At 40.3% G+C, this 26,683-nt stretch overlaps 2 protein-coding genes across 13 annotated transcripts in view; one reads left to right on the top strand and one right to left on the bottom strand.

Annotated features, from left to right (window-relative positions):
• Positions 1-12,401, top strand: part of PLEKHG3 (pleckstrin homology and RhoGEF domain containing G3) — a 65,871-nt gene extending 53,470 nt beyond the window's left edge. For 3 of the 6 annotated variants that reach the window (XM_081954398.1, XM_081954394.1, XM_081954395.1), the window contains 7 exons: positions 124-216; positions 2,149-2,187; positions 2,735-2,745; positions 3,013-3,279; positions 4,229-4,321; positions 4,935-6,366; positions 9,302-12,401. In XM_081954398.1, coding sequence (XP_081810524.1) covers positions 124-216; positions 2,149-2,187; positions 2,735-2,745; positions 3,013-3,279; positions 4,229-4,321; positions 4,935-6,366; positions 9,302-10,074 — 2,708 coding nt within the window. In that variant the 3' untranslated portion in view covers positions 10,075-12,401. The remainder of the gene's footprint in view (positions 1-123; positions 217-2,148; positions 2,188-2,734; positions 2,746-3,012; positions 3,280-4,228; positions 4,322-4,934; positions 6,367-9,301) is intronic. The other 3 variants (XM_081954393.1, XM_081954396.1, XM_081954397.1) reach the window with 3 other exon arrangements.
• Positions 11,618-26,683, bottom strand: part of SPTB (spectrin beta, erythrocytic) — a 138,792-nt gene continuing 123,726 nt past the window's right edge. For 6 of the 7 annotated variants that reach the window (XM_081954310.1, XM_081954308.1, XM_081954311.1 and 3 more), the window contains 4 exons: positions 20,510-20,772; positions 17,818-17,991; positions 16,109-16,151; positions 11,618-15,073 (listed from right to left, as the gene is read on the bottom strand). In XM_081954310.1, the coding sequence (XP_081810436.1) occupies positions 14,906-15,073; positions 16,109-16,151; positions 17,818-17,991; positions 20,510-20,772 (648 nt within the window). In that variant the 3' untranslated portion in view covers positions 11,618-14,905. The remainder of the gene's footprint in view (positions 15,074-16,108; positions 16,152-17,817; positions 17,992-20,509; positions 20,773-26,683) is intronic. The other variant, XM_081954312.1, reaches the window with a different exon arrangement.

Here is a 26,683-nt window from a genome sequence, read left to right as displayed (position 1 = left end):
AGAGGAAGGAAAGCATAGCTGTCATTGCTTTGTTGACTACTTGGCAAGCTTTAAAACGCCTCCTAGTTTGGTGAACAGTTCAGCTAAAGCCACTGGTGCTAACGTCTTCTGTCCTATTCATAGAACCGTTCTGTGGCAAAACCAGTGCTGAGAAGCTCTTAGATGGACTCCACAACTCCACAGCTGCGGCAGTTCCTAAAAGTCGCAGAAAATCGGGTGCGAGCTCTCTTTAGTTTGGCAAGTGGGTCTGCATCCAGGTGTTCTGGAATGGAAAGCAAAGGGCTGGGAAGCTTCTGAATTGGGTCCAGCATTTCTCTAGAGTAGTTTTGCATGAGTATTCATGGCTGAACATACCTCTCAGTCCCCACCAGCAGGCTAAGGTAGTTCTTACTCAGAGGGTTATGCATCCAGCACGTCATCACAATTGAAGTGGTTAATACAGGTAGTCCTTGACTTACAACCAGTCCTTGACTTACAACCACTCATTTACTGATTAAATTTACAACAGCACTGGAAAACATGGCTTGCGACTGGTCCTCACACTTATAACCACCACAGCATTGCCCACGGGCATGTAATCAAAGTTTGGGTGTTTACGACGGTTGCAGCATCCTAGCTCATGTGAGATTGCCATTTGCAACCTTCCCAGTTAGCTTCCAATAATCAAAGTCAATGGGGGAAGCCTATTCATTTAACAACCACATGGTTCATTTACTGCAGTGATTTGCTTAATGGCCATGGCAAAGAGGTCATAAAATCGGGCTTGACTCACCTCACAATCTCCTTGCTTAGCAATGGACCCAATTGTGGTCATAAGTCAAAGACTGCCGTACAAAACCTAACACTCTGAGAATTCCAGTTTTCTCTTTTCCCTTTTTTTTAAAAAATGAGCAATTCAAGTTCTTTTGGCTTTTAAAGATATAAAGGAAATGTTTCTTAATATATCAGGAGCCCCAAAAAGGCCAAGCAGGGCTTTGAGCAGTTAAGAATGTAAAGCTTGATATTGTTTTGCACAAAGTTCTAGCCTTTTTGTTCTTTCAGGCTTTGCCCCCCAGAAAATGAAATCCTTTTTAGAGTTGTGGGGTCTTTTAACCAGCAGAACGAATCCCTTAGTACAAGGAAATGATTAGAGTCCTCCTGCCCTCATCCTGGGATGGCCTGTGTCCTGATGCTTGAGGCTATGTAGTTTTCCACATTGGAATCAGCCTTCATCCAAGCAATCTGGCAGGAAATAGTATTTCCCATTGGAAAAAGGAATAAGCTTTCCTGCATGTGGATACTGTAGTTGATGGCCCCATTGCCCAAGTAATCTTTCCCACCTGGCCATGGGGTTCTGTATCTCTAAGAACATTGCACTTTGGGCTGCCAGAGACAACAGAACCAAAGGTCTCTCCTCTCCCCTCCCTCCCCCTCCCCCTTATCTTGTGAAGGTTCTCCACAAGACCAGTATTCCTACCAATAACTTAAATGCTTGCCAGATCTAGAGGCAGCTGTAGGGCTTTCTAGGGAGCATGGCAGAGAAGACCTCGTGAAGATGGGGAGAGATCCCAACTTGTGGCCATGGAAGAAAGAGGCTCCTTGTCCCACAGCAGCAACAAAGCTCACCACCCCTGCCTTCATAAGAGGACAACAACTTTGGCAGCCTCATTTTTGGGATATGGAAAAGAAGCCAGTGTTAGGACAGTCATTTTCCGTTTCCTTCCCATCTCACAGGCAGGACCCGGGCTTGTGGGGAAGAGATCATTGTTTGCATTAGGTATTCCGACTGCAGAATAGGGCTGAATTGCTTGAGGCTATTATTTTTGAGGGTGTGCCCATGCTCACATGATACATAAGCCTTACATTGCATTAAGAGTTCTAAAAGCCAAGAACATTTTGACCACCTGTGCTTTGGTTGACTTAGTGCTGGTGACTTAGAGAAGGCAATTGATGGTGCTGTCTGAGAGGCATGTTCCCTGCCGTCTGCAGGAAAGCTGGTGTGGTTCTCCACTTGGGTGCTTTAAGTTGTTGTCTTTTGGGCAGGTTGAGGCTGTGGGCTAAAGCTGGTGCTGGTGCTTTCATCCTCTGAAATGTCTTGGGTGCTCCTGTACTTGATACAGCTTCCTTCAGGCACTGATCTTGGAAATGTTGTTGTGTTTTTTATCACAGAGCCAACAAAACAGATCCTCAAGCAACTGAGTGACAAAGGTAAGGAAGCCAGAACGGACTAACTTGCAAATATAAGCTATTTCTCTATCATTAGGCAAAGTGATGAAGTTGGTGCTTTCTCTAGAATTTCCTCCCAGAATTGGGAGGATTGAAGAGACAAAGTGAGTTTTACCCTTATTTACAGAAAGGAGAGGAGGAAATTGCATGGTTCACAATTAGTGTTTTTGCTGCCATATTTTGGCAACACTGTCTGGGGGGTATTATATTAGCTGTAAACAGATGGTGGAGTCAGGCACAGCTTGTGGGCTGCCTGCACTCACTCATTTGCCTTTTTTTCTCTTTCTAATTATAAGTCTTCCTCTAATGATCAGAGATATGCCTTTCAAACTGCATAAAAGATACATATATTTTTAGCACTTGCGTATTGTTCAGGTCTTCTGATTCTATGTGTCCCCCCAGCAAATGGAGAAGGGACCCAGGGATCAAACAGTACGCCAGATACATAACTGAGCAAGGAAATGAAACTCTGCCTTTTGTCCTCTAACTGTCTCCTTCCTTCTCCTTTTTATGTGCTGCAAATATTCAGTAGGATTAAAGGTAAGATTCAGAATTTTTGAAAAGGTTGGAAAACATCCCCCCTTTTAAAGGAATTAAAAGTAATGGGTACCTTTTGGTGAGCCCTCAATCCCTTAAAATGCTTCTTAAAGCTTAATCCGACCTGCCAGTGGGAGGGCACTCACCTTTGCCCTAAGCCATATTCTGTAGCTCTTGAAGAAATGGAACCATTGAGAAGTCCTGTTGTCATAGCATCCCCTTGCCAAGACCTTTCTAAAGGACCCCCTTGCTTACCCTGACTTCACATAGCATGCAGATAGTGATGGAGCCCTTCTGGAGTTTGGGGATCCCCCACAAATCCCCAACAGCTTATCCCAAGAGGAGGATCAGCAGACCCTTCCCCAGGAATCTTCTGAAGAGCTGGCTGAAAGTGATGGCAGTGAGAAGGAGACAGGGCTCGAGGAAGAGAATGGAGCTGAGGAGGAGGAAGAGGAAGAAGAAGAAGAAGAGGAGGAAGAGGAAGAAGAGGAGGAGGAGGAGGAGGAGGAAGAGGACAAGCTGGTAGGAATGGAACAGGTGTCAGACTTTGCAAGCTCCTTGATGGCAGTCCTCCATTGCTGGCACTATCGGGCCAATACTTTGCTTTTCTCCTGGGGCAGCACGGTGAGGTGCCTGTTGAGTCTCTGCTGCGTCTCCCTTCTGCATGTTGGCTTAGTGCATGGCTTAGGCTGCGCTCCTTAAAATCTTCTAATCAGTTGGAACTGGACCAGGGTTGGTATAGACCAACTAGGATCTAGAGCCCTAGACGGTATCTCTAAAAGAGAAGCATTGCATGTAGGGCTCTTAATTATTAAGTGGCACTACCAACTGACTCGGCGCTTTACGCTGTCCCATACAACCTAACTGGATTTGCGCTTGATAAGACAATTCTTGGATTCGTTTGCTTTGTCTCTGTTGAAAATCCATTTTTTAATCTATTTTGTTCATGTGCAAGGAAAGTTCTGCTAAACTAATCATTCAGTAATGAGATAATGTTCATCTTTAAGTCGTCCTCTTGACAAACCCCATTCCATGCTCTTTTGGACCCTTCCTTGGATCCGGTACTGAAGACATATATTACAAAGCATTGATCAGCTTGCAGATTTTTAAAAAAGATTGAACTATATAATTGCTAAATGTTGTAGGATATAAAACTGGCTGGTCTTAACGGCTGGCTGCAAACTATTTTGTGCCTGGGCAGCAGGTCAACTGACATCCCACTGACATATATTCTTCTTCCATTTGCTTAGCTTATTGCTGTATCCAGTGGCTGGAATATTAGTCTTGGGTCTGCATAGAGACTTTTGATCATTCTTGAATATATATTTCAATAGCTGGAGTACACTACCTTTCCCCCCCCCCAGTTGTATACACAGGGACATGAATAAGACTTAAGTTATACCGGAATGATAATAGAGAGTGAACATCTTTGTTCTCAGAACCAACCATTTAGCCCTCTAACAAGATCATTGCTATTTTGGTTCAGGGCAAGGGCCACAAGACACAGGAAGGACCCAAACAAGACCACTCTTCCAGCATTAGAGAGAGGATTGTGGGGATCGTGTCATCTGTGCCAAAGGTAGGTGAATTCTGGCAGATAATGCAGCTCTGATCAAAGCTCAGCCTATTAACTATTTCTATTATTTGCGTCATGTACAACACCATCTGGTCGGCAATTTGTGCTGCCCAGAAGAGATGCAGCATGTAAAATGATTTACGTTTATATACTGTATTCAGATAAACCGACCTGAGAAGGATGGAAGGCTGAGTCAACCTTGAACCGGTGAGAATCAAACTGATGAATTACAGGCAGCCGGCAGGCAGCAGAAGTAGCCTGCAGTACTGCATTCTAACCATTGCGCTACCACGGCTCATAATACATAACCATCCAACTGTCATTACAGTAATTTAATTTGGGTAAGAAACAGTGTGAGAGAGTTTGATATAGTGATTAAGGCAGACTAGAAACCTGAAGACTATGAGTTCTAGTCTTACCTAAAGCACAAAGCCAGCTGTGTATCTTGGCCCAATAACATTCTCTCAGTCCTAGGAAAAAGACAATGGCAAACCACTTAGGAAATCTTGCCAAGAAAACTTTAGGGACTAATAGAGTCAACACTGATGGTAAAGGCCCAAATCATTGTCATTGAGTTTCCCTCTCTCTTCATCTCTTCTCTTTGATGTGTTCCCAGGTTCGATCACCTATTGAGCTTGACAAAGTGTTAGACATTCCTTCACGTAGGGAAGAATGTCTACAAGAGAGCCCTCAGCATCCAGATCTAGATCACCATGGGCTCCTGGATCAAGGTCCAGATATCATGGAGTCTGCTGAAAATGTAGAAGAACTGAAGCCTTTGAGCAGTGAGGAGGAAGAGGAGGAGGAAGATGGTCATGCATCACAGTCCAGCAGCATCCTCCCCTTTTCTGTGCTAGATCAGGCCAGTATCATTGCAGAGCGCTTTGCCAGCAGCCTCTCCCGTCGCAATAGTTTGGTCCACGAGGAAGAGAAGGGCTACCTCACACCAAAGATGGCCAGCCGGAGCAGCAGCGTTCTGAGCTTGGAAGGGGGAGAAAAGGCTGTGTGTTACAACAATGGCTGCACTACTGTGGACTCCCAGAGTTGCAGCATCCTGCCAGAGCCCTCTGCTGAACCTTGCAACGGTGCTTCTAATGGTGCAGTGCGGCCTGGTCTGGTTGAGACGGACCATTCTTCTTGTCGACGGAAGGAATCAATGCTGTCCCACCAGGACCGGCTGTTGCTGGACAAGATCAAGAATTACTATGATTATGCTGAGCACCAGGATGCTAACTTCAGTGTCAGGCGGAGGGAGAGCCTGTCCTTCATTCCCAAAGGGCTGGTGAGAAATTCTGTTTTTCGGATAAACAGTCTTCCCAAGCCAGAGCCTGGGCAGGAGGTGCTGAAGAGGAAGAGACCTCCCCCCTTGGACAGTAGTGTAGCAGGCAAGGCAGTACCCTTGATGCTTTCAAATCGGCCTGGTGCTACACTCCGGTCTCCCCATTTGGAGACAACCAGTGAGGAGAATCCAATGCCCATCACTGAAGCAGAGTTCAGGTCGCCTAGTGAGATGATTAAACTCTGGGAGGAAATGGAGCAACCAAAGAGCAAGCACTGGAGCAAGAAGACAGAAGACTGTAGGGAGCACAAAACAAATGGAAGTCTGAGCCAGACTGAGTCTTATTTGAAAGACAGGCTCGGAAATCAGGAGAATGGCTTTGACTTTCATGAACCACTTCTTATACTGGAGGATGACGATCTTGGGGACATAGTAGAGGAGGAGCCTGTGGTGCCCCCGCCTGAGGACAAGGCTCCTGTGGAGCAGACCGTCCCATCCAGATCACCCTGGAAAGCAGCAGAAGAGCTAGAGAGCTCTGAGCAAGATCAGAGTTTCTCTCAGATGCCCTCTCACATAATGAGGCTGGCTCATCTCACTGAGGCTGAGCTGACAGAGAAGGTGAGGAACAAAGTCTACCAGTTGGCCCGCCAATACAGCCTCCGGATTAAGAACCAGAAACCACCCAGGCGCAGGCGACTTGCTGAAGTAGCGGAGGAGATGCAGAGAAACACGTCGACTGGCCAACAGGGAGCGGTTAAGAGAGACAAAGGTATGTATGGCCAAGAAGGCATTTGTTGCTATTATCTTAATTACAGCAATACCCAGAAGTAAGGTTGCTGTATAAAGAGAGAGAGATTATTACTATTCGTCTGTTCCACAGGCTTGCCTGTCCTTGCCTTAATAAAAGAAAAGACAGAAATGCTTTGCCTCTAAAAACTGCAGGCAATCGATCTCTTAGAATGCTATATTATAAATTTGCTTTTATCGTATCTTTTTCTTTTGGTAGAATTCCAAGGTGGCTTGCAGTATTAAAATCCCACAATATAAAAAAATTAACATGGGGAACATTAGCACATTATAATAAGCAATATAAAGTTAGCAAAACAATTCCCTCGGCAATAGTGTAGAGCAGGGGTGTCCAAACTTGGGAACTTTAAGACTTGTGGACTTCAACTCCCAGAATTCCCCAGCCAGCCGGCTGGGGAACTCTGGGAGTTGAAGTCCACAAGTCTTAAAGTTCCCAAGTTTGGACACCCCTGGTGTAGAGCTTTGTCATTGCCTTCTGTTGGGATTTCTTTTTGTCTTTCCAGTCTAGCTGAGAGCCCCGGGATTTCATTAATTAATCCTGATTAAATGCTAACCAAACCAAACCCAGTTTAGCTTTTTGAGATCAGCCAAGCTCAGCTAGGAGTTACAGGTAGTCCTCAACATACAACCACAACTGGAATCAGAATTTCCATTGCTAAACAAGTGGCGGTTAAGTAAGTTTGTGCCCACTTTTATTACCTTTTTTTTTTTTGGCCATGGTTGTTAAATGAAGGAGTGCAGTTGCTAAGCAAATTATGCAGTCATTAAATGAATTCATCTTCCTCCATTTTGGAAGCTAGCTGGGAGGGTCATAAATGGTGATCACACGAACCCAGGATGCTACAATCAGCATAAATACATGCCACTAATCCAAGTGTTTAAATTTTGATTGCGTGACCTTGGGTGATGCCACAATGGATGGAAGTGTGAGGACTGGTCATAAGTCATTTTTTCCAGTGTGGTTGTGACTTTGAATGGTGACTAAATGAATGATTGTAGGTCAAGGACTGCCTGTATCACACAATAGTCAAACCAATAGCCTATTTATAAACTAGGTCATCAGGGAAACCCCTGCCCTACCACTTTGAGAAGGGAATTAATGAATTAAGATGCCACACTTCAGGAAATCCTGAAAACTCAACACTCTATGGAGACATCATTTTACTGGCTGTATGAGGAGCAGGATCTCTGATGATGGAGCTGGAGAATAGATACGTGAAGACCTTTCAATATGATGGTCTCGAGCCATTTAGGACAATAGCTTACTCCCGGCTTGCTTGAAATACTGGAAGCTTTAATTAACTGAGTGGACGGGGGTTTAGAATGGCTCATTTAAAGTTTTGTGCATAATATATACCATCTTGAACTGAACCAGAAAGGAATTCTAGCCAGTGGTTAAACAAAACTGCAATAAAGTCATCTGAAAAGCAGAACTCTAGAAACATCTTTGATTCCTGTTTTGTGTGCCAATTGAAGGTTCCAAATATGGTTTAGAACCCCCCATAAGAATATATTTCAAGCCCTCCTCGACTTATGACCACAATTGGGACCAGAATTTCCATTGCTAAGGAAGGCAGTTGTTAATGCCCGATGTTATGACTTCTTTTGCCACAGTTGACATGAATCACTGAAGTTGTTAAGGGACTCTGGCTTCCCCCATTGACTTTGCCTATCAGAAACTGGCTTGGAAACTGATAAATGATGATCAAATGTTTTTGGTATGCTGCAACCATCGCAAATGCACAGCAGTTGCCAAGCACCTGAACTTTGATCACGTGACCCTAAGAAGGCTGCAATGGTCATAAATAAAGAAGTGACCATAAGGTTTTGTTAACTTAAGTTTTAAGTTAAGGACTACCTGTATATCATCCAATTGGGAAGAGTTTAATTCAGGATTAGATAATCTGGTACCTTCTAGATGTTTTGGATCAACTTCCATAATCCCAGACAAGCTTGGTTCATGGAAAGAGAGATTATCATAGCCTGGGGTAGTGAGATGGGTGGTATAAACATTTAGTAAATAAAAATAAGTATATAAATATTGGAAGTTCTCCAAATCTTTGTAGGCACAAGATTTTTTTACTCATAGACTAAAACATGTTTAACATTGGCTACATCTTCTTTCAAAGAAAGAAGAAAGAACCACTTGAAATCTATTTTACCCTATTGGTCTGTTTTGAATAGCATTTAATAGATCCCTTTTAGGAGAATAAGAGATTGTAGAGTCCTTGGTGCTCTCTTGCAGACGTTTCATTACCAAACTTCCAACAACGAAGGGCAAGCCATGGTATATAGAAAAGAGCACCTGTTACCCAGTTGGGTAATTAAATTTCTGCAAGTAAACAACCAAACTCAAAGACCATCAAGAACTCCATAATTCAACCCTGAGTTGCAAATATTCTACTGAATTAGATGTTTTGGTTGAATCATTCTTCATTCTTCATTGACAAAGTATCCATTTTTTATCATGTCCTGTTCCCTTAATTGACATAACTGGAATAGTATTAAGTGTTCTTACTTTGGATAGAAACAAATATATGATTTTTCAGATGTAACCTAGTAAGATTAAATTTCTGAGTTCCATTTAGATTTAAAAATAGAATCAAAGAGGTACGAGAGGAGTGAGGAAAGAGATACTTTTTGTCTTGAATGTTTGGGATATTATAATCAGCACATTGCCACTCTTAATATCCAAGGTTATAGAGATATAGATTCTCGTTTTTGGCTCCTCCTGTAAATATGTGATTTGTGAGTGCAGAGTTGCTGCTAACTAGGCAAAAGTGTTAGGTTGCAGGAGAAATAATGGACTCCCCAACCCCACTGAGTTGGTTGGTTCAATAAATCCCCCTCTATTTGCCCCAACATTGTCTTATTCTGACTTTTTTTTCTTTGCTTAGGCCAAAGGAAGTCTACCTTGTCTCTCCCCAACTATGAACAAATTGTGCTTCAGGAGGCTGATTCACTGGGCCTTCTTTCCGCTTCCTCAACATGTCAGAAGTCACCTAAGCGCTTCTCTTCCAGAAACAGCTCCATCAGCCTACCTTCCCCCACCAGCTCCTGCACCCTCTCTCACAGTCCCCTCAGCCCCATTATGACCGAGAAATTCGACTGGCCCGACGTGCGGGAGCTGAGGTCCAGGTATTCCTGTCAGGTGACGATTGAGAAATGCAGAGCCCCGCTAGTCAACAGAAGTTGCTCAGCACCTGAGAAAATGGTAGATGATGCTAAGATGCAGGCAGGATTCCAGTGCTCAAAGGGGATTGCAAAAACAGACGTAAAAAGCCAGCAATGGGACAAACAGAGTTGCAGGAGAAAGTCCTCTCTTGATTCCATCCCCAAGGAACTTGTTTGTGATACTCCAAAGGAATTGTGTGTCACAGCAAGGGCATCACTGGAGAACAACCAGCACATGATTGTGATAGAGAAGTTGCCTGAGGGGACTAATAAAGCTAAAGCCGATGAAAGAGAGCCACAGATTCTCTCCGCTTCAGACCAAGAGAAGCTTTCTCTCAAAGAGTTGGTGGACCGGTACAAGTCATATCAAGACACAGAAGAACATCAAAGACATGAGGGTGATGTTCAGGAAGCATGGTGGGAGAAAACCAGCAGCCAAAACAACCTGGTAAAAAACTTAAGAGAGAAATTTCAGACCCTTAATTCTACCAGCTGAACACCCACATCTCTTGTTCCCGTGCCATTGAGTTCTCAAATCTCCATCTCTTCTTGGCTTACTACTCAGAACCTTCTTTGCCTGTTCCACCTCATGCTTGAAATTTCTGGGAAGTTGCAACTGCCTCAAACTGAGGATTTTTTTTTTAAGAAGCTGTCTTTAAAGGTCTGTGAACTTGAACATGGACCTGACATGCCACTGACACTGCACCAGGCAGCATTATTGGGCAGAACTCTTAATACATTTAGAAAAATCAGGGAGCTTCCAGTCAAAGCAGAAACAATACAGATCAATCATTGGAACATGTTCCTCCCTTCAGGAGCTGGTGTATTTGGAAATTTTAGCTTTACGAAGCCAGAGCAAGATGTACATCGGTCAGTCTCCTAGGAAAATAAGTTATTATTCTTTAAATTTTCTTTGGTTCTTTTTTTTTTTTTTTAAGAATGTAATTTTACTATGGCTTTGGTTAATTCCAGGACTCTCAGCTTAGGAACACCCAACCTATTACTGTTTATGTACATATTTGAATCTATATGCATTGTGCAATAACCACTTTTGACCAGCCAATACAGCTTTGCCTCTTCACTGTTGGGGGAGGGATATAATTGGGGAAGATTGCAATAACTGATTTTTGTACCACATTTCCTATGCACAAAAAATGCTACAAAGTTGATTGGCAACTCTTGAAGTCACTGATCTCTCTCCAAAATGAGCAGTACCAAGGACTGACACTGGTCTATTAATCCATTGGGGTTCTAAGCCATTTCAAGTCGCATTGCTTCATTCTAGCCCATCTTCTTAGTATAATTTGTCTTGCATTAAAATACCTTTTGAGCAAAGAAATCCTATGGAGTAAAAAGTTCTCTTCCTATTCCAACATGGAGGAAATAAATGGTAACCATTCCAGGACTGAGATATTTTCTTCCTATTTCCAAGGCAGGTTGACAGTTTACATCTTACGGATCCATAGCCTCTGTCAGAACACCAACTTTCTGTCTCTGTCATTGGAGCATTGTTGTTTGAGAACCAGTGGTTGTGAATCTCTTGCAACCTGATGGTAGAAACAAGATCTCTTTCTCTCTCTTGAAGCGCAGAGTTCTCTGCCCTTGCAAATCTAACCAGTCTGGTAGCCCTTGGAGTGGCCTTCCCAGTATGAGAAGAATCTAAAGTGCAGTTAGATTGCTTCAGCGAAGCGTAAATGCCTCCTGAGAAGTAGTTGCATGTGGAATTGATGCCAACTGTGAAGCACTGTAGCTTCTGAAGGGGATAATATGATCCTGAGTGTTGTGTTGGTTTTATATCACCTGTAGAAAACATCCAATGAATCTTTGCACTCGAAGCATTTCTTCATCACAGAAAGCACTAAGACATTAATGTGTATCATAAAACACCACAACTTAGTAAGGTATGTTAGCATCCTTTCCTTTGTATTGAAATAATGGATCATTTAAGCATACTGGTCCCATCGTGGGAACTTAGGAAGATAAATTACACACATACACGCACACACACACACACCCCAAAAAAAATCACAGAGCCAGGAAAAGCTTATTGGTTCATTTATTAGAAAAAAAAAGTTAAATTGCTTCTGAAGCACATTCTGAAGCTTTAGCTCTTTTCTCTGGACAGTGGAAGCACATTGGAAGCAGGCAAAACGTGATGCCTAGCTGTGAAAAGAGGATAAACTCCAGCCCCCAGATCCTGTAGGAGAGGCCTTGGGCTACTTCAGCTATTGGCACTCTGAAGTATATGTATTTTGGGCCTGGTCACATGACATTCCCTTCTAACATGTGCTGACTTGCGTAAGTGGGATTGTGAAAAGCAGTTGAACAAAGAGGGGAAAGCCCACATATGGCTGCCAATCACCAGGCAGGAAATGGATCCTATGGGATAACGCCAATGCTTTTGGTCTGTTAATAGGTAAGAGCCTCTTGCTGTGAGTCACAGCCAACTCTACCCAATGCCTACAAGCTGGGAGAGTCGTAATGGGTTCAGAAGCCCAGTTCATGACAGATTAAACAAACAGGATGGAGGAAAATGCACCTAAGGAATACAGCCGCTTTCTATAAGCAGGTAGTACAGTGCAGGACGGTGGTCCTCATAAAGCAGGAATAGCCTCAAAGAGTATCTTAGTCATGTTTTTATTTCAGGTATCTGAAAATGGGCAGTGCACTACGATTTTAAACTCAGGAGTGACAGGTGAAAATGTCCTCCAAGAAAGCAATGATGATGGCACTTCTCTCTTCCTGTACATCTTCCCTCTGAGTGCTAAAATGTACAAGTGAAATGCATTTAAGCAAAACGTTCAATAAAAACTATTTTGGTGACTTTGGCAAATGAATCAGTTGAGCACATGGCAATCTTAAAGAATACTTGGAACATAAAAAAAACACAAATTTGCTGTATCCGTATTACTCCTTTCCTGTTGCCTGAGAATAGCTTTACATCAGGTTAAAAAAAAACAACTATAGTGAAATTACAACCCCTTGCTTCCTTTCTTTGGCTTAACTTGATATGTGCTCTAGTAAAAGTGTGCTGATTAGAATAACTTCTTTCCCTATAAGGATAGACTGGAAGAGCAGAGAAGAGCATTTTCTTCCTGTACCCTGATATGGATTAAGATCAAAAATCCCTTAATCTAGAAGTGACTGGGAATAAGCAGACTTGAATTTTACTTAACTGGAGGGGGCTAAACAACAAACAACACTGCTCAATTTAATGAGCCCTATGCACTCACAATGACTTGTTTATTTGACCTACAAACCCAAATTTGGTATTTTACGAGGCCTTATATAAGGTTAGGTAGCCTTTATATTATAAATTAGTAACTTTCTGTGCCTCCTAAACATAGACTGGGAGAAAGTTGGCAGTGATGCTTCAGAATAGTTTTGATAGGGAAAATTCACAATGCAGACCATTATATTACTATTTTTTTTTAAAAATAAGTTACACTAGCAAATCAAATGTAGTTTCGATCTCCCCATTGCGTTAATAAAAGTTTATTGCCTACCGATTACAATCCAGGCAATTTGGAAGAGCACAGCATTTTGAAATACAACAAAAAGCAACTGAAGACTCTAAAACCTTAGTTCTTTGGACCTCTATCCAAACTCACCGCAATTTATATTAAGCAAAGAGATGGTTCCCCTTTGTGCGTTCTTTTTTAGCTGTAAAACTCGACTTACAGCATCCTTTCAAGTAAGAAAAACCCAGACCTTTCTGTGCATGGTGCTTATTGAATTTGCTCACTCCAGAAGCAATACTTATGAAATGTCCCTAGGTTAAGGCACTTTTAGAATGGTATAATATCATCCCAAACCAAAAATATTAAGTTTAATGAGCCCTAGGGGTTGGATGTTGAAGAGAGAATTAAAGTTTGGCCGGAACTGAAAATCTCCATCAAGAATGGCATACTTGCCAAAAGGCCATTTTAGGAACATCAGTCCCACAGGCCTCTTAAACTCTTAATCCAACTGCATTTCAAAGAATGTTTTCCAATAAGCAATTCAGCTGAGATGCTCTTTGCCTTTGCACTGAATTCGTGCTTTAGGTTGGGGGCTTGTGACACTTCATAAAGGTGGGTGAGGAGTATCTATTTTAAAGAGCCATTCACAAACACACCACAACAGACATTGCTGCAGAAGAGAGAAGCTGAGGCAAGCGCATGCTCAGCACAACATGTTCCACAAAGGAACAACAGAAGAGCTATTTGCTTCTGGCAAGCTGAGCCAATACAGGACAGATGTTTTTAGAAAGCTTGTAGGCAGGCGTGGCACCTGCAGTCTAGTTGCAAAGTGTTACGTACTTTGCCATAAAGAATGGAATTGATAAGAATCTCACTAAATAACATGGAACAAAACCCAGGACAGGGTGGCTGCAAGTTAGGCCCACTGAACTATCTCAATTTAGCTAGTGGGAGAAATGCATAAGTCATTTTAGCTGGATTGTGCTCGTAGTGTTCTGTAGAAAGTGAATATGATTTATTTCCTGGGTGAGAATATCTACAAACATCTCAATTCCAAACAATTGAGTGCATAAGTTTGAATATAGATAATTTTCTGGCTATACTTTGAACCTACTATGATTATCGGGGATTTTGCCTGCAGTTTATTGGGTGTAGACTGAATGAGTTGAAAACATACTGTGCTTTATGACCTGAACAACGTGTGTGGTTAAATTGCACCTCTCCACAACGGGAAGCATTTGGCCTCCAGAAACTCTGTCCTGACAAACTAGCATGAATGCTGAAATAAGCCAGGAGCTGGATGAAGGCATGCTGCCTTTGATCTTCAGAGAGAGAAAGAGAGGAGAGAGAGAGAATTATTCAACTATCATTTCTAAATTCCATGTGAAGATTCTATGCCAACTGGAGATGGGAAAATCAGCTTATAGAATCCTGAGTTTTGGTAGTGATCTGACGATACAAAGAAAAGGAAACTGCTTCAAGACTGCACATTTTCTTTTTCATTATCTTTGGCCTGATAGAACTCCGTTCCACTCCTTTTCTCTGTAAGATTCCTGAAAAGCCACACAGCATTGTTCTCTTAAACAGTATTTTTCCGGAGTGATGTCCATTTGGTCAGACATCCAAGAATATGCCTCTCCCAGCTCTGTTTTGGAGAACACGGCTTGTCCTGAAACAAGGATGCTGCTTTCTTCCCTGAAACATTGGCTTTGTGCCATCTGGGGACATGTGGTGAAAAATGAAAAGGAGGAAGTGAGATCTGTGTGTGGAACAGTGCTGGGTGATACCAGGGGTGTCCAAAGAGACCCGTGCATGCAGTTTTTCACTATGCACCTTAGTACACAGGCATCCGACTGGAGCAAGTGGCTACTTCTTTTTGGGAAAGAAGCTGAATCTCTTCTCTTTATCTTTCTTGGTCAGGTTCACATCTGTAGTGGTGATGGGAGGCAGAGGGAGGCTCTGAGCCTTGGATTTAATGCTTTGGGAGTCAATTATTGCTGTGCTGAATCCCAGGAGCCAGGTGTGCATCTCATCCTGTGCAGCAGGACAAAACGGAAACAAAAAAGCAAATAAGCAAAAAAACCAGATTACCCATTTCAGTTGCAAGATACTATCACCAACAAAAATGCTATCACTGATTGATCAAAAAATGTAATTAGAGTAAGAAATGAGTTTGTATTTAATACATGAGTCCAATAATTTCCTCACAAACACTCCAAAAGCACTGTAAAGTTGTAAACATCCCCCTAAGGGGCTAGACTACAAATGGAAATTGAGGGAAATGAAGGAAAGCAAAATACTAAAATTGAACAATAGCTACGAAATTAGCTGCAATGAGAATGACTGAAGTATATAATACACAGAGCAATTCTAGGCACACTTACCTAGCAGTGGGTCCCACTGGAACCTACTTCATAAGACCTACTTTTGACTGTCTTATATATGAAATCATCTGCTTATCCAACCTGCTTTTGAATCTGAAAAGAATAAAACCTGAAGAGAGACATTCTCTCTGCTTCCTTTTTATTTGAAATCAAACCCCAGAATAGGAATTATATAAATTTATTTTATGTTCTTCCTCTGCTGGTGCAGGTCCATAGAATTTGCAGGTTTGAACAAGCCACCTGATGTTTTTCAAGCAGAGAAATGGGCTAAATATATTTGGAATAAATGAATATACTCATTTTCTATTACCAAAGCTTTAGAGAATAGAACACTACAGAGCTGCCCATATTTGGTATCATCTGTTTATTTACCAAAATACAGAAGCAGTCCGGGGGAAGAAAGCAGGCAGAGAATCAATAACAAAAAGAGCAACACCATTCTTTTCCAGAGCTGTTCCTTGATAATCAACTCCAATCGTTTAGAAGTTTCCTTTTTTTCTTTTCAGAAGAAAGTTTAAATCTTTTTTGCCTCCCTCCTACTCAAGTAGGCATGTCCGATTGGCTTTGACGCTGTCAATGTTAATTGATTAGGCACACCAAAGCATTTGAATAGCAAAACAAAACCAATGACCCTTAATCATATAGTCCATATTTCAATATCTGAGAAAAATATGCAAATACTTACCTCATCTTTGCCATGGAAGAGCCATTCGCTCCCATTGCCGAGCCTGCAAAAGATAACAAATTGAAAATACTGCAGGCTACATCTTTTGCAGGGAGAGGTCACATGATATTTGCACTTCAATTGTGAAAAACTCAGCTGGAGAATATAAATATAGTAAATATAGAACGTTACACAGTTTAGCAATCAAACCTTTAAGCAATCAAACCTTTAAAACATCAGTTTTAAAGTCAGCAGCCATTTTTTGTTTTTCCTCAAGAAACCTCCTGCTTCCGGCAAAGCTGTATAGAATCTACAATGAGGAACAGCAGCAGCAGCCGTGTTTCATGGGCAAAATGCTGCAGAACAATCTCTCCAAAATGGCTGAGCAGGAACTAAACTAGCAAATGTGGCTGAGTGTAAAGGGATAAAGATATAAAAATAAGAGGATCTAAAATGAGTAAAAATGTTTTTCGCTTGTTATGAAGGTTGTTGAGGGGGGGAGGAAAAAGGATCTTTGGAAGGTACTGACCCCCCAGGGTGAAAAGGAGATGTTGGGACCTTTGAGAAAGGGATTCAAAAGCAAAATGTGTATCGTTAACTCCTTTTTATGCATCTATGGAGTGACCACATTTGAAAAATTGTATACCATTGTATATAATTCTGATCATAGTACTCCAAAACGAATATTGATGAGTTGAAAAAAGTGCAGGAAAAGGCAGTAAAAATTATCAGTCTGAAACTCTGTAAGGAAAGGTTAGAATATTTGGATAGGTTTTTTAATTAATAAAAATAGAAGCATGCATTATTTTAAAAAAAGGAAGAACCAGGATATTTTTTTGTTCCCATAACAACAAAAATAATCTGGTGAAGCCTATGGAGGAAGATATAGGATAGCCAAGACAGAGGAAGTTCTTGAAAAGTCATATAAGCTGTGGGAACTGCAGCTGCTGCCATATAAAGAATGATACTTAATTTAAAAGATTCTAAAATGAGATTTGACATATGAGTGCAACTTAAGGTTAAGATTATCTAGATGCTAGTTAGATGCTGCTTCCAGGACTGAAGAAAATGCCTGCAGAAAAATCAGCAGGAAAAGCATTATTATCCTCGTATCCACTGTCCATGTGGGGAAGGAATCCTTGGATTAGAGAGAACTTTGGTCAGTTCCAATGACATCTTTCCCCCCCCCCTAAAATTTCTTTTAGCACATTTGTTTTTATTGCTTATGAGTAAACATTATCCAGGAATCAGGATTGTCAGAATAACTTTTGTTTAAAAGCATGTACCTGCAGATAAATGGTATCTTCTCTCTGATAAAACTTTTTTTTTTTTAATTTGCAAGGATCCAAATGAACATAGGCTGAAAAGCTCGCGGTGTGCAAGGGTTAACCATGACTCCATCCCCAATCTTTGAGTGCACGCTCCAAAATTGGCTGACATAATATAGCCGTTAGTGTGTCACAAAAATAAAACATAAGGGAAATTATATTAATTTAATTAATTAATACAACGTATTCATTATATTAATTTAATTTCCCTCAATTTAATCTATATCAGCTATTTTAGTCTGCTGTATCTACTCTTAATCCTAGTCTTGCTGAGTTGTGGAAAGCAATCCCTTGCATGCTTTTAAATTAAGGGTAGAAAAGGTGGTCTTCCTCTGAGTTTACCTTTATGACAGTTCCTGCTCTTACAAAACAGTGGGCATTCTTAGAGGCAGCCTGCCTTACCTCAGCTTGAAGACATGCTTCTTCTTCTTGTAATCTGCAGCGACTTCACAGAGGGCATTCTTCAGCCGGAAAGGCTCCTCTCCATGGTAAGGCACACCTAAAGCCAAGCTCTTGGCATCCTTATAGAAGGTCAGCTCACTATTCCTGAGCACGCAGTATAATGTATTCCAGGACCTAGCCCAAAGGAAAAAAATATGCCTTATTGTGGGAAAATCAGAATGAGTTAAGGAAACAAACTTTTTAAACAATAGTAGAAAATAAACTTCACTCCTTCCAATTGGACTGACTTCTGATGAAATGGGCAGGCTTGCACTACATGATTCCCACTTCTCCATATTCAGAAGTTAAATAAATAACATTTGTTTTATTCTTTCCCAACTGATTTCCTGAATAAGGCAGTAGGGCTGCTCTTATTGTGGATAGTAGTTCTGAGAAAAATGTTATGGGAAGTTTCCAGATTTGCTTATTTATTATTTTAAAATGCTATTAGTTAAATAAAATAGATTATTATTAGGTCAATATTCAAGATAATTTATGAAGATTGATCAATGTGTTTAACAAAACAGTATGTATGGCTTTTTGTAGATGATGGTTGAATCTATTAGGGTAGACGCCTGGAGGTTTCAAACCTCATTTCCCAACAGTCTTCTGGGCATTCAGACCTTAACTGCACTTCCTGCTTTGGGGTAGTGGCTTGATAGTTCCTGCTGCCATCAATTATTTTCTAAAAGCATCAACTGCCTAACCTTCTTGTACTGTACTGCCTTTTGGGCAATTAAAAGGTCAATAGATAAAAGATGAAATACTATCTATAATATCAGCTCCTGGGCATATGGCACAGGGGAGTAGTGACTGGAGCATTCAGCCATTTTTCTCACTGCTAGGAGATAGATCAATCTCAAAGGAGATGAAATTTATTTATGAAATTTATCTGCAGGCTATTTCATATACAATGGCTCTCGGCGATGACATCAATTTTTATTTTTATATTTTTAAAAGAATAAGTTCCACAACCAATTTGTTGTATTTATTTTGTACAATGACAATAAAGATTATACTATACTATGTAAAATGAAAAATATTTTTGCCATTTTACGTATTAAAATGCAAGCATTCAGTGTTGCAGAAGATAAATTGCAGAGCTACCCAAACAACAATTATATTGAGGAAAATTTAATTTAAAAAAGAAAAAAAATCTAAATGGATATCCTAGTCAAACCAAACACGGTAATGATTTGTTTCTCCCCCCCCCCCCCCAATCTCTGGGGACATGTTAGAAAAAAACACTGATGGAGCATGTTTAGGCCATAGTTGCAAGTGGGGAAAGGTGCATAAAGTTTCTGGCTTGTGAGAAGAGCTTGGAGAGGCAGATGAAGAGCTGCAGATAACATTTTCTAAGACTCTGATATAAATCTATGGATTTCTGCCAGATATAGAAATATACTTTTGCTCATAAATTATCTCTATATTTATGTGCATCTTAGGTAATCAGCATTTCTCATTCGGGGGGGGGGCTATATATCATTGCCCCTATTATTTCTCACAACTTGTTACATTTTTAAATTTAAATAATTTATTTTTAATATAAATATAAATAAGGACATGATAAAGAGTGTCTCTATTGGGGCTAATGGTAAGATACATTTCTCAGGAGGGAAAAACTGAACGATTAACTATGAGTAATAATTGTGAGAGTAAAGCAATCTATTGTTAAAATGCTATGCTTATGGAAAGAAAACACATTCCTGCATACAGTATTTAAGTTTGAAGAAAGGAAGATAAATATCTGTCGTTAAACATTCTATATCTCAGTTGGAAAATAAACAAACCCTAGCAGAAGGAATGTAAAAGCATACTGGAGCAGAAGGGGAAAAAAAACCATGACAGAACAATAGAAAGATTCCATGATATAAATTGCCCCATTTAGAGGTTTAGGTAGATCAATACTCTAATATCAATAACCTTTGTAAGGCAGTTAATGGGGCTGGTGAAGTTGAATCTAAGTGGCCGTGTAGCCTTTGGCTTTCAGAATATTTTGATGAGGTTAATATGCTTAGCAGGTTTTAATTTTTTTTTAAAAAAATTACAGCCTGGTATTTACTTTCTGATGGCATAGCAAAAATGCAATGGCATTTTCCGATCCTTCATTGTCATCTCTCAACTACAATACAGCAGCATTTTCACTTGGTAAGTCTAAATGTTTGCATGGGTTTAGGAGACTGGTGGGAGCTACCTCAGCTTTTGAAATTGCATCCCCAAGCAAAGCTGCCAATATCTTGCCTTTCTGGTTGGCAACTGTGACTTCAGGAATTGTGGCATCAGTAAGCTTCTTTAGAGCAGCTGCCTTTATCCACAAACTCACATTGAGGAAAATCTCATGCATATCCTACTCTTTTCACTACATTTCAAAAAATGCAATCAGGAAACATAAATGCTTCTCTTCTTACACAGCTATTGGTCCCTCCTTCTGAAACAGCTCAAGCTTCTGAGATACAGTCCCATCTGCAGGCTTAATGATATGGTGCTATTACTTATACATATTTATCCTTTGTCCTAAAATGCTGTGAATTCATAGGAGCTGATAATTTCTGCACAAAGCAGCAAAGCGATCAGAGGGAGAGAGAGAAAGCAATATTGAAATTCTTCCAACATGGGATTTGAAAACAGATCAGAAGCTGGACAACAATTGTACCTGTTGGAAGCCCTCTTGTTAGGTGCCTCTAGGTCATGCTTCCTCCCCAAGTAACCTTCAAGTTGTACACTGTGAGATTTATCCATCTGCGCTGGGAGGGTTGCTGTCTCATCAATTTCACTCACAGGGGTCTGGACCATTTTAAAAAGAGATTCCTTTGTGGACATTTCTTCAGTGTCCACGTTGATCTCTGTCTCAGGCAGTTTGTCTTCAGGCAGCTCTTCTGGTGCGATATCATGACCTGTTTCATCGTCTTGCGCCTGCTGTGAACATGAATATGAGAGAAAGCTGAAGCAAAACCAGGAGCTATGCTGGGGTTAGGGGTTAAGGATGGCCCATGCCATTCCCCTGAGGAACCTAATTCTTCACTTGATCCCAAATAGGCTGTTAGGATTGTACACTTATCTCAAACAACAAACAATAAGTATATTTCAGAAAATTCCCTCCTTTGCCTGAAATCGATTCATATGGAATATTAGTCCAAATATGAGAATTGTTCAGGATTACTCTCTCCTTTGGATACTGGCTTGCAATATGCTGGATTTTAAATCAGGGTAGAAGCACTTAAAATACACTCCATCCCCAAAGCATTTTTTCAGATGTTATGAAATCATCCTGATTCTTTCTGATAACCCTTGAGTAGCATGAGGAATCTTCCTATATGAGAGGAGACAAGCTTGTAGTTCCTCTATATAGCAGCATTGTTGCTCTGTGACTGAGTCCCCTTTTGTATCTTAAATACCATAGCAGAAGAAAGAGGTTGCTTAGGTATATTCCTATACCCCCCATGACACTGTCTTCATCTCATTCTTACTCCTGAGCGAAAGAAGCCATCAGTAAACTCCAATAGCTTGAAGATTTATAAAATCAGATCAATCAGGTATACCCTAGGATGGGAACGACTGGTACTTATTAATCACTTCAGGTTGGTGCAGCATATCTTTTCTCCTTGTGTCCAAGATACAATGCTCTATTGTCATTTTTTTTGTGTGTTTTTCCTCTATGGAAAGAGGAAAATATTCATAGCAGCTCCCTGCAGTCAACTTTTGGTGACCTTCTTCATGATTAACTCATCTGAAACAAACTCATGCATGCTAAAGCAGGAGAGCCATCTCCTGTAGACCTTTGCAGCTCACACAAACCTACATCGAGAGAACAGCTTCATTCTCCGTGCCCCCCCCCCCCCCAGTTTTTTGGTAAGTTTTTCTGAAGTGTAGCTTCATGCAATGTTACAAAAGATTGTGAATGCTTTTTTTTTCTCATTCCAATCGGTTTCCTATGAATTTGAGGGGGTTACAGCATCTTTATATTGGAGCCATGCAGGGGTGGGTTGCTGCTGGCGTTACTGCCGGTTCACAACCCACGCGCCAGATGCGTGCTGCATGCACATGCACTATTCAATGTCAATTGTTCTGCGCGCATGCCCAGAACAATTTCCAGTGAACTGCGCACGTGCAGTCACTAAAATCCAAAATGGCGGCAGCCAAGCAGCAGCGAGGGAACCAGTTCAGAGGTGTGGAAAGCCTGGCTCGCTTCCGGTTCTGCGACCCAAGCCTGAATTTCAGTACTGGTTTGGATGAACTGGCACCAACCCACCTCTGGAGCCATGGATGTAGAGATTAGTTGCTCTTAAATGTGGTAGCCTTACAGATTAGCTTTAAGATTAGCTGCCAACGAGGAGGTGCCTAATCAGGTGATCTGCTGCTCATGTCTCCATCAGCTTTCTGTGGGGTTTTTGTTTTCTTCTGCTGGAAGGGTAGAGGCATATCTTTGTACATTTGAGTGTTTGTGCGTGAAAACAAAAAGTGGCTTGTTTATAAGAAAGAGTGCCCTATGTGCAGCTAGCTGACCAGTGAATGTGGTGCCTTATTTTATTGGCAATTAATCTAATACATTTAATACTTTTTATAAATCTTGGACTGGTATTTTTCCAGGGTGTACGGGCACACACAGTTTGTATCTATGTATATGTATGTAATATGCACACATTCAGAAAGGGGGATTTCAGGTAGTGGTTTAATGTACTGTTTGCAACTCTAGATTGACAAAACGAGGAAACTGGGCATTGCAAGAATTTCGTTCTGTGTTTGTATTTTTCTTTTGTCTGCCCTCCCTTTTCAGAAGAAATCATCTTAAATTTATGGTCATTTTCCTCTCATATAAATACAGTTTATATTCTGAAAGATAAGGTTCTATTAAATAACACTAGACTGCTATCTCTTGCGTGAAGGAAAAAACATCCTGCACATAAAAACCGAATAAAATTTAGTTGAGAGCCCTTTTAATGCTAATTCTCTACACTGGTTACTTTGAAGGTGCCATCATGTTATTGCAGTACCTATATTGTAATCTGTACCACACCTTTTTTTTTGACTAGAGGTTAATTATAGGTCTCAGAAATGCAGTTCTTTTGATCCTAAATTGCACTTGTTCTAAGATAGCTCTTCTACAAAGTCTATATAATAACAGTGGGAATGGCTACTTCAAACATTTGGCTTCCTAAACTCATGGTAATGCTGGGACAAAATAGGTATCATATCTAGCAAAAAAAGAGAGAATTCTTGTTTAGAAACAAGATAGTCCAGAATGTGCTCTACTTGCAATTGGTTAAGATGTTTTAGTGAAGACAATGGTAGGGAACATCCATATCACCAAGCTAAAACATGGTGAGCTAGTTCAAGTTGAATGTACCCGGCAAGTATAGGTAAATTATGATAAAATATGGTTCACAATGTTGGTTAAGCCCAGGCAACTGGATTAATGCACTAAACCATGAGCTAGTGGGTAGGAATTATGTGCACCTAAATAAAGGTAGCCCTTGAGATAACTATAAATGGAGCCAGCATTTCCATTGGTAGAGTAAGTTGATTGCTAAGTAAGCCGTGCCCAAATTTATGTTTTTTTCTATGGTTTTTAAGTGAATCACTGCAGTTATTAAGTGAATCATGAGGTTGCAATGTGAATCTGGCTTCCCTCATTGACTCTGCTTGTTGGAAACCATCTGGAAAGGTTGCAAATGGCAATCACATGACCCCCAGATGTTGCAGCGATCATAATCATCAACACATCGGTTGCCAAATGCCCAAATTTTGATCACATGACTGTGGGGAAGCTGCAATGGTCTTAAGTGTGAGGACTGGTCTTAAATATTTTTTTTCAGTGCGTTGTAACTGAAGAGTAGCTAAATGAATGATTGTAAATTGAGGGCTACCTGCATAGGTAAATTATGGTTTACTATAGTTCAATTAATTGTTTCTAGCTTGTAACCATGTCCTTCACTATCTTATCTTCAGAAATTGAAATTGTGTCATGTTTTGTATTTCTCTCCAAGTAACAATGCATGAATTAAAAATAAGTGCAAAGGAAATATTTATATCCTATCTTTCTTTCTATCAAACATTAACAGGAAATGTATTAAGCAGCATTGGATCAGTGCCAGTCAACATGTCTACAACATGTTGATTTGATAGTCTCTCCCTTCCCTAGAAATGCTACTAGGACAGCAGTGTTGCATGATCTTTATGAAAAAAACTTTCATGCCAACTTTACCCAACAATTTTCTGGATCTTTTGCAGATAGTATGGCAATACATTGATGCAAAATACAAATTCTAGTGCTGATATCTAGTAAAAGTTGTGGGGTGTTTTGGTTATAGTTTGATTTAAAGTTTGCTTTAAACTTATTGTATTGGAAACTAGTATGAGAGCATTATGCTAGATTAAAAAATAAACAAATCTCCAAAATAGATATAGGCAAGTTAAAAAAAAGAAATTTCTATTGACACTTATAACACTGAATTCTACTTATATCAAATCTTTGTGTCAAAGATGGGGAATAACTGACAGTTCGAGATGCACAGTTTACCACTAGAATTCAGAATGGAGCTCTATCAGGGCCAACATTTATTCTACTTCCACCCAGATACAATGTTCAATCTTTTCTTTCTCTTTTTTTTAATATTTAATATTTAATTGGATTGATATGCCACCCTTCTCCCAAAGGACTCAGGGTGGCGTACAACATTAAAAAACACATATCACAAATCACATATCTCCATTCAGAAATCTCATTATAGATTTGTTAAATTATATTCACCAAATTTGGAATTCCTCAATTTGTAAAGAACTCTAAGATATTTGTTTATTTATTCAAATTTATATGACAGGCTGCTCTGAAAAGGATGAATTATATTGCACTGTATATTCCTGGAAGAATGTGCTAGAGGCTAAAATCTGACCTAATGAAATGGGTCAACTCCATTTTTGGATTATTTCTATCTTAAAAGAGTGGAAAGACCAGACAATATAATTCCATATAGTTTAGCTTCAGTTCATTGTTAAGAACTGAATCATTTAGGATGATATGAAAAAAGTAATATGACTGAAAGATCTGCTATTTTTGTTATGCTTCCTTCTTAGTTTTGTTTACATTTTTGGAGCCATTTTCCTTTATTTTAAATTAGGCTTTTCTACTGTCAAACATATAATCACTGGTAATTATGCAGTAGTTCTATGTTCTTTTTAAAAGTATATAATTTTGCATATAATATATAATTAGTATACAAAAACATTATTAACCACTATGGGATTTCCCTCCCAAGAAAATGTAATTGTAATATTTTAAATAATTTTAAAAGAATGATTAAAATTGGGACATTAGAGATTGAAGAGGAAGGACTGATATTGCAGAGGGACAGTTAATATACATATATCTTACATTGCTATAATGCCCCAAAAGCCTAAGCTTTAGTGGTAGGTTGCCATTTTTTTTACTACTGGTTTGGGCACGCTCCTGCATGCGCTTGCGGGTGGGTGGGCGGGTGGAGTCTCTCACCACCGCTACTACCGGTTTATCCGATTCGGGCAGAACCGGGAGCAACCCACCTCTGCTAAGCTTGGATAGGATCATCTCAGATCCATATTTGGAAATTATTTAATTAAAAATAGGAAAGAGAAATGCATCTTCATGTGATCAGTTTGTTGAACCCACAATGCACGCATTATGTACAAAGCCATAGTGAGATTATGAATCAAGGCATGCATTTCATCCAGAGGTGATATTCAGCAGGTTCTGACCAGATTTTACAGTATCCTTCCCCTGCCATGCCTACCAAGCCACGCCCAGCAAGCCATGCCACGCCCAGCAAGCCACGCCCACAGAAGTGGTAGTAAAAGTTTTTGAATCCCACCACTGATTTCATCTCTTCATAAGAAAAAGTGCTCAAGACTCAGAGCCAATCTTGATCCTGCTTTTTACTGTTGATTTGTGAGTATAATATTCATATAAGCCTCATTACATTCAATAGGACTTGTGTTCAGGGGAGCACATACTATACAGAGTTATAGCTGAAGACAATGGAACTTGCCTATTTATATTGCACATATAATATGCAGATCGGTGCTTAGCGATCCTTTCCATTGCTGTCTGTCTCCCCCACATAGCCCACCCTGGCTATGGAATATCCTCTCAGAAACATTTCATAATGCTGTCCTCATTATTCTTCTAGCAGTAGTCAAAGATAGGTAGTGCCTGATGTTTTTAATCTTCATATTTCTGCTGCTATATTATGTTTATTATATTTGTGATACTTATAAAACATTGTGGCAGCCTGTGCTGCTTTTAGGCGACTGTTTAATTTCTGTTCTGACTGGATTTCATTTGTCTTTTAATGTTATGGCATGGAAGAATTATATGGGCCTAATAATATTTAAGAATAACATCAAACAAAGTAGTGCATTAAAAGAGATTAAGGTCAAGGATAATGTGCTCAACAGTTTCTCTTCCAGATCGAACAAATAGACTCCACTAGTCAAAATGGGCCTTTGTGTTGCGCCAAAGAAAATGGTCAGTTTTATTTATTTATTGCATTTGTATTCTGCCACAATCAATATGACTCTCAGAGGATTCCCCTAAAGGAAATCACATCTTGCTTTGGGCTCATTTAACAAGACAGGTGTGTCTTTTTAGTGTGCAGGGAGAAATTCATTACAATGGGGTGAGCTCCTGTTCCTGCCCAAGCTCCTACCCATCTATCAGTTTGAAAGCATGTAAATGTGAGATTAATAGGTACCACTTTGGTGGGAAGATAACCACGTTTCCGTGTGTCTTTGGCATATAGCCATGCTGGCCACATGACCACAGAAAACGTTTTCGTACAACGCTGCCCCCCTCAGC

Source organism: Natrix helvetica (assembly GCF_964273705.1).
Source record: "Natrix helvetica genome assembly, chromosome: 1".
Taxonomy (NCBI): Eukaryota; Metazoa; Chordata; class Lepidosauria; order Squamata; family Natricidae; genus Natrix; species Natrix helvetica.
Note: the sequence above shows the minus strand (reverse complement) of the source record. Positions and strands in the feature narration are given on the sequence as shown.